General features: G+C 40.8%; 2 protein-coding genes across 2 annotated transcripts in view; both read left to right on the top strand.

Moving 5' to 3' along the window:
- The window catches only part of LOC109538163 (phosphoribosylformylglycinamidine synthase), a 6,646-nt gene extending 2,478 nt beyond the window's left edge, over positions 1 to 4,168 (top strand). Inside the window, exons 3-18 of the mRNA XM_019905257.2 lie at positions 92 to 327; positions 391 to 583; positions 644 to 849; positions 905 to 1,193; positions 1,244 to 1,510; positions 1,566 to 1,662; positions 1,715 to 1,806; positions 1,860 to 1,999; positions 2,070 to 2,191; positions 2,259 to 2,505; positions 2,570 to 2,727; positions 2,784 to 3,078; positions 3,128 to 3,274; positions 3,328 to 3,629; positions 3,684 to 3,840; positions 3,894 to 4,168. Of these exons, the coding sequence (XP_019760816.2) occupies positions 92 to 327; positions 391 to 583; positions 644 to 849; positions 905 to 1,193; positions 1,244 to 1,510; positions 1,566 to 1,662; positions 1,715 to 1,806; positions 1,860 to 1,999; positions 2,070 to 2,191; positions 2,259 to 2,505; positions 2,570 to 2,727; positions 2,784 to 3,078; positions 3,128 to 3,274; positions 3,328 to 3,629; positions 3,684 to 3,840; positions 3,894 to 4,078 (3,133 nt within the window). The 3' untranslated portion in view covers positions 4,079 to 4,168. The remainder of the gene's footprint in view (positions 1 to 91; positions 328 to 390; positions 584 to 643; positions 850 to 904; positions 1,194 to 1,243; positions 1,511 to 1,565; positions 1,663 to 1,714; positions 1,807 to 1,859; positions 2,000 to 2,069; positions 2,192 to 2,258; positions 2,506 to 2,569; positions 2,728 to 2,783; positions 3,079 to 3,127; positions 3,275 to 3,327; positions 3,630 to 3,683; positions 3,841 to 3,893) is intronic.
- Positions 4,169 to 4,297: 129 nt separating this feature from the next.
- LOC109538165 (prostaglandin reductase 1) lies at positions 4,298 to 5,802 on the top strand. Its single transcript, XM_048670717.1, has 7 exons — positions 4,298 to 4,575; positions 4,627 to 4,729; positions 4,779 to 4,958; positions 5,018 to 5,136; positions 5,196 to 5,350; positions 5,401 to 5,503; positions 5,554 to 5,802. The coding sequence occupies exons 1-7, from the start codon at positions 4,470 to 4,472 to the stop codon at positions 5,781 to 5,783; spliced, it is 996 nt and encodes a 331-aa protein (XP_048526674.1). The 5' UTR covers positions 4,298 to 4,469; the 3' UTR covers positions 5,784 to 5,802.
- The last annotated feature ends 1,939 nt before the right edge of the window (positions 5,803 to 7,741 follow it).

The following is a 7,741-nucleotide window of genomic DNA, read 5'->3' as shown; positions in this document are numbered from 1 at the left end:
CGCCTCAACAATATAGAACTTATCTACAAATATTTATGGTGTTGGGGCACGTTTCCTTGTAAATTTACTAATACATTCCTGATACTTTTAGTGCAATCAGAGGATATATCCATCGCAGTTTACGACCAGCTAGTGCGGGTTCGGTCAGCGAGTTGCGTCAAGTTCCATCAGAATCCCATCTGATATTCACAGCAGAAACGCACAATTTTCCCACTGGAGTGGCTCCGTTTAGTGGGGCAACTACAGGCACGGGAGGACGCATTCGAGATGTCCAGAGCGTCGGAAGAGGAGGATACTGCATTGCTGGCACTGCCGGATACTCCGTTGGTAATTGTTCAGTTGGCCACCTTCATGCCTGGAACCTAAACCTCAATTTGCAATCCTTAACAGGGAACCTGCACATACCGGATTATCAGCAACCGTGGGAGGACGAAAACTTCCAATATCCTTCAAACTTCGCTTCCCCATTAGAAGTGCTGATTCAAGCCAGCAACGGAGCCTCGGACTATGGGAACAAATTTGGCGAGCCTCTTATTAGCGGCTTTGTACGCTCGTTTGGGCTTCACGATGCAACTGAAAGAAGGTAAAACAAAATCAAGAATTTCTCCGAAATCTAGCTCTCAATTAACGCCTCTCGTCGTAGGGAGTGGATCAAGCCAATAATGTTCAGCGGTGGGATCGGAAGCATGGAGGCAGACATGACCGAAAAGTTACCACCCGAAATAGGCCATCAAATCGTGAAGATTGGCGGCCCGGTATACAGAATAGGCGTCGGTGGGGGCGCAGCCAGTTCTGTAGAGGTGCAAGGCGATAACAAAGAAGAGCTCGACTTCAATGCGGTTCAAAGAGGTTTGAACTCCTCTCTCACCTATTGAAAATGGGCAGTAACCCCCAGTTGTTTTAGGCGACGCTGAAATGGAAAACAAACTGAACCGCGTTGTAAGAGCTTGTTTGGAACTGGGGAAGAATAACCCCATTATTAGCATCCATGATCAAGGAGCGGGCGGTAATGGAAACGTGCTAAAAGAGCTGGTGGAACCGGCAGGAGGCACAATATACGCAAACCGATTTGAACTTGGCGATCCCACAATTAATCTCTTGGAACTGTGGGGCGCTGAATACCAGGAGAACAACGCCCTATTATGTGCCAAAAGCAATTTGGAGGTTTTGCGGACGATTTGCCAACGAGAGAGGCAAGTTAAGAGCGTCTGCTTTGAAGCATAATCAAACTCCTTGCAATTAGGTGTCCTTTAAACATTGTCGGAGAAGTAACCGGCTCTGGCTCAGTAGAATTAGCCCTTGATGAATCCAAATCGCTGGTTCCTTTCAACCTCAAGCTGGACCATGTACTGGGAAAGATGCCCAGGAAGGTGTTCAAGTTGGAAAGGAAAACACCACTCTTAAATCACCTTAAATTGCCTACCGCAACGTCCATCTATCACTGCCTTGAGAAGGTCTTGCGACTACCATCGGTCGGGAGCAAACGATATCTCACCAACAAAGTTGATAGGTAAATTAAGAACGCATTCGACTGAATTCGTCCACGTTCCTCAACAAACTTTCAGATGCGTTACGGGTTTGATCGCTCAACAACAATGCGTCGGGCCTTTGCATACTCCTCTAGCAGATGTGGCCGTTACCGCAATATCTCACTTTGGATATGTAAGCTTTAACAAAATTGATTATAGCCCTTGTATTTATTGAAAACTCGCAGGAGGGAATTGCGTCGTCTATTGGAGAGCAGCCCATAAAGGGCCTCATCAACGTCGAAGCTGGAGCGAGGATGTCAGTTGTTGAAGCCATAAGGTAAGTCGCACCTTAATCTCTATATGGAGGCGGTTCTTAGTGAAGGTTTCTAGCAACTTGGTGTTTGCTGGCATTACTGATCTTAAGGACGTGAAATGCAGCGGAAATTGGATGTGGGCAGCTAAACTGCCGGGCGAAGGGGCCGCTCTATACGATGCCTGTAAGGCCATGTGTAGCTTGATGTCGGAATTAGGTGAGCACTGAACTTTATGCTGAAAACTATCAGGCAAATTCAGGTTTTCTAAAAAGTATTTGTTTTGAAGGGATTGCTGTTGACGGTGGCAAAGACTCCCTTAGCATGGCTGCTAGAGCGGGGAAAGACACTGTAAAAGCTCCCGGGACTTTGGTGATTTCTACGTACGCCCCTTGTCCCGATATTAGAAAGGTTAGACACTTAACAACTTAACACTAGTTTTGCTTCAACTAGGTATAACCAAAAAAGCGATTTCTAGGTGATTACTCCTGATTTCAAAGCGCCCTCAATGGGCAAGCAAGGCGTGCTGCTGTTCGTAGATATTTCTCGCGACGCCAATCGCTTAGGAGGATCAGCGCTCGCTCAATGTTGCAAACAACTGGGAAACAACGTTCCTGATTTACACTCAGCCAAAGACTTGAAAAATGCCTTCGCTGCCACTCAGGAACTGATCAAAGATGGGGCGGTGCTGGCCGGCCACGATGTTAGTGATGGAGGACTGATTGGTATGTTTTTCGTCTCCCCGACAACTGAAGCCGATTAGAAGAGTTGAGTTTTCACACTTTCTAGTGACTCTATTGGAGATGTGTTTTGCTGGAATGAGCGGGATGAAGGTTCATGTCAAGCACAGACAAGGCAAACCGATAGAGGTTTTATACTCAGAAGAAGTCGGCTGGGTGCTGGAAGTCCTGGAAAAAGACGTCGGGTATTGCATGTCGGTGTTTCAAGTAATAATCTAAATGTTTTTAGAGGTGAATTTATGGACATTTCGGCTAAATTCTAGGGCTACCACGTGCCAGTATTTGACATCGGAAGGAGCGTCGGTTATGGGATCAAGTCGGAAATTACCATAGCAGTTAACAACGCGACCCTGGAAAGCACAGTCTTACCGCTGATGCGAAGATGGGAAGAAACCAGTTATAGACTGGAGCTAAGGCAAACAATCAAAGAATGTGCCGACTCAGAATTCGCCTCGTTAGCGACGAGAACTGGGCCCAAATACTTATTAACTTTTGATCCAGATTTCGAGAACGTGTTCCGGGCTGAAAAAATATCTGTAGCCGTCATACGGGAAGAAGGTAGTTTGCTTGTTAATTTTTCCCATTGATCTACGATCTGATTCCTTAGGTATCAACAGCGATAGGGAAATGGCCGCAGCTTTAGTTCGCGTAGGGTTCAAAGTATGGGACGTTACAATGCAAGATCTACTAACTGGAGCTGCCACTCTTAATATGTTTAGGGGCGTTATATTCCCGGGCGGGTTTAGCTATGCTGGTCAGTCCATTGTAGTAAGTTTCCCTCCAAATAAAAACGCTTGCATTTTTCAGATGTAATGGGTTCCGGCAAGGGCTGGGCGGCGAGTATTCTCTTCCACGACAAGGTCAAAGAACAATTTACAACGTTTTTCAACAGACCGGATACATTCAGTTTGGGCGTATGCAATGGGTGCCAATTGATGGCTCTTATTGGCTGGGTTGGCACACCATTAGCAAACGAGTTCGCGATTCCCGATATAACTCTGGAGCATAACAAGTCTGAAAGGTTCGAATGCAGGTGGAGCACAGTGAGAATAGAGAAATCTCAGGCCATTATGTTGAAAGACATGGAGAAATCCGTTCTAGGTGTTTGGGTAAGAGGGTTTGGCAAAATATATCATTGATGTTTTATAGTGTCTTTTAAACAGGTGGCACATGGTGAAGGGCGGTTTGCCTTCAAAGACAATACAATCTATAATAAGTTGGTGAAAGATGGACTGGTCGCTTTGAGGTACGTGGATGATAACAGTCTGCCCACTGAGGTGTATCCAATGAATCCCAATGGAAGCCTAGAAGGTCTAGCAGGTATTTATCAACACTGATGTTATGTGCGTTTTGTTTGAGTATCGTTGTTTAAGGCGTTTGTTCTCCGAATGGAAGGCACTTAGCCATTATGCCGCATCCTGAAAGATGTGTGCAGCCTTTCCAATGCCCGTATATGCCGAGGGAATGGATCCACTATCAAAAGAGCCCTTGGGAAAAGATGTTCAAGAATGCCTTCGATTGGTGCACGAACAATAAATGCCTTATGGTCTACCACTAACCAACTGGCCTGCCAAGCAAGTGGTTGGAGTTTTTAAATAAGTGCAATTGCGCAAATGGCCTTAATATATATATAGTTATTTGTTGATCATTCCATTTATCTTTTGTTAAGTATGATTTTTCTAAACATTACATTTTTGAAAAAACTGAGTTTTTTTCAAGACCAAAAGTATCACCCTGTAGGCTATCTCAAGGCAACTTGGGAATATCATAAAATAATACGACTTGTAGATAGTGCGGAGAAATCGTTATCAATATTGAGAATGAGTTAACACTTTTATAAGTACTGGCTGCTCGCTGCGACATTATCACTTAGAAGCTATCTGCCAAGTAAAAATAAGCAAGTACTTAGCAATACTTGCTAAAAACTGTCGTTGGATTTTTTTGGAACCATGGTAAAGGCCAAGAAGTTTATCTTATCTAGACATTTCGTAGGGTTTCCTCAGCCAGGAGACTTGCAACTGATTGAGGAAGAGCTGCGGCCTCTCAAAGATGGAGGTAGGCACTTTAGTTACTTTTGAAATAAAATATAATTGGGTAAACTTGCAGAATTTCTTGCGCAGGCTTTATATCTAAGCGTGGACCCGTACATGAGAAAGTATGCCAACACCATACCTTTGCAATCTACTATGGTAGGCACGCAGGTTGCCAAGTAAGTAGATAAACAGTGGCAGCGAAAATCTAAATGGGAAATTTTGCAGAATTGTGGATAGCAAAAATGACAAATTTCCTGTCGGCAAGTTCGTTGCAGCCCCTTTTGGCTGGCGCACTTTTACGATATCCAATGGGGAACCTGCTGCTCGTGGGGTTCCAGTTCTACTACTGCCTGATATGGGCGATCTTCCTTTATCCCTAGCAATTGGAGTATTAGGGATGCCCGGGTTAGATCAATTATTTTTTGGGAAACTATTTGAACTTAAAAATGAGTGCATGGTTTTAGCAACTCCGCGTATTTTGGATTTTTGGAAATTTTGCACCCACAAGCTGGAGAAACCATCGCAATAAGTGGCGCCGCTGGAGCTGTTGGAAGTCATGTCGGACAAATCGCTAAAATTAAAGGTAGATGCTAACAAATAATCATTAGCTCGCTCTGTACGATGATTTGTGAAACGTTTTAGGGTTGAAAGTAATTGGAATCGCGGGTTCAGACGAAAAAGGCCGATTCCTGACCAAAGACCTGGGCTTTGACCATTTTATCAACTACAAAACCGAGGATATTTCCCAGACATTGCAGGAAATTGCCCCAGAAGGAGTGGATTTGTATTTCGACAATGTATGTCGGTATCGCGCAAAAAAACCTCACCTAAACGAGCTCCATTGTAGGTAGGTGGAGAAGTTAGCGATGCAGTGCTCACAAACATGAAAGACTTTGGCCGCGTGAGTGCCTGCGGATCAATTTCCGGATACAATGATGCAAAACCTCAAGGTACTGTTCCAATGGCAACTTTTCTCTTTGCATGAAAAATGTTTGTTCAGGTCCACTAATCCAACCAACCATGGTGGCGAAACAACTGAAAATGCAGGGTTTTCAAAACGTCGGCTGGCGGCATCGATGGAGTGAGTCCTTCGAACAAAACCTCGAATGGATCAAGGAGGGCAAACTGAAGTACAAGGAAACAGTGACTGAAGGATTTGAGAACATGTTTAATGCCTTCACGGAGATGCTTCAAGGGGGAAACACGGGGAAAGCTATTGTAAAAGTTTAATAAAGAAAAAAAAACTGAACTTTTTTTTGTTTTAACGAAATTGAATTGCCACGAACACAACAAAATCAAAATAAACCTATTACGAACCTTCTCATTCCATTTATTCCAGGACTTTCAGATCAAATTAAACGAGTAGGTAAAACATTTAATATTAGGACTATCTTCAAAACTGAAAATACAATTAGAAGTAAAATTTCAGTAACAAAACCTCATGATATAATTGAAAATACAAAAAATTTAATTTATAAAATTCCTTGCGAATGCAATAAATTTTATATAGGAGAAACCTCAAGACCATTACACAAAAGACTCAAGGAACACCAATCATACATAAAAAACAGAGAATATCATAAATCACACATTTGTCAACATGCATTTGATAATTGCCATAAAATTCAATGGAATAATTCCACAATTTTAACAAAAGAACAATCCACAAAAAAACGCAAAATTAAAAAAAGCGCACTAATTTTACTAAACCAAAATAATTGTGTTGCTTCATGTTCATTTAATTTAAGTCATCCATGGTTACCTATGCTAAAATCTGAAGTAGACCAGAGAAACATACACCCAAATTAAATTTACATCAAAATTATTAATTAACATTACCTTTATTAATTTAAACAATGAGATTAAGTCAAAGTTACATAACTGACAATATGCACAGACGAATTATCAGAACGAATTTTCATATACTGTATTATCCTACTATTGTTACACAATTTATTAACATACTTTTTTTTAGGTTCATTTAGGTTCTTTTGATAACGATAGCAGAAAATAGCTATCGAAACGTCAAGGTAATTTTTCAAATTAATTTCTCTACTAATTGGAATTTTCTCTTACACCTTGAGCTTGAGTGTGTCGCAGGATACCCTCTAGGTGATAGTTCCTGATTACTTTTTGATAAATAATTCGTTCTTATTGCGAAATAGGAGCACTATTTATCAATCTGTGATAAAAGACGTGAGGAAATTCTGTCTTTTTTAAAGACAAAAATGTTTGAGGCAAAATACCCAAAAAGAAGTTTGTAAAAAAATGAATCCGCCTCAACAATATAGAACTTATCAAAAGCTGAACTGTTCGTCTAATGTAAGAAAATAAAAACTGAACAACCCAGACAAAATTTAATTGTCTGCGGGCGATCTTTTTGAAATATGTGGCGTGATGTAGCGGAAAAGACCGAAACTCGTTTTGTATTAAATGGGAAATTATTATTCAAACCCAATCCGCTCCACTAAATTCGAGTAAGCCGCTAAAACTTCAAAAGCAATAACAAAGATTCTTTCGGCTTCTCGGTCATTTATTACAAACGCATCTAAGAAACAAAATGCCTCAAATTTCACAATAATTTGCAAAACAAATTTATGTGTTACTCTGTTATAAGCTATAATATAAAAAAGCTTTGTTATAAAGACTCTGTATGTGCATATTTTTGAGATTTGTTAGGTCCAAAATGAGCTAAAAAATAGTGTTCTTGATTTTCTCGTTATTTTTCTCTTAGTGCGGGTGCATCTGTAGATCTGATAAACTTTTCAAATACACATTGCGTTATTAAACTGACAGTGATTTTGATTTAACAATTATTGAATGTGATATTATTGTGTTCGGTGCAGTTTATTTTATAACGCTGATAACAATGAATCAACAAATTATCAAGGGAGAAGCTGCAGATCCTCTAAATACTAGGATAAGGGTGCTCATGTACTAAAGGTCTGTTCGAGTTTCGCCTTCTTTTAAATTTCCAATTAAAGTACACACACAATTATACACACTAAAGCAGTTTAAGTGCAAAAAATGCAGATCGTCCATCAATTTGCAGAAAAATGTATTAGAAACTTTTAAAAATCATCTTCAAACGATCGGGTATTTATCATTGCAAATGAGATTGCACATTGCCGTGCACTGTTAAATATTGTTTTAAGAACTTACAATCGATGTTGTGCAACAAAATTGTG

Source organism: Dendroctonus ponderosae, unplaced genomic scaffold (genome assembly GCF_020466585.1).
Source record: "Dendroctonus ponderosae isolate FM_Combo_2020 unplaced genomic scaffold, Dpon_F_20191213v2 Dpon_F_20191213_1, whole genome shotgun sequence".
Lineage (NCBI taxonomy): Eukaryota > Metazoa > Arthropoda > Insecta > Coleoptera > Curculionidae > Dendroctonus > Dendroctonus ponderosae.
This window is presented reverse-complemented; position numbering and strand designations above follow the sequence as displayed.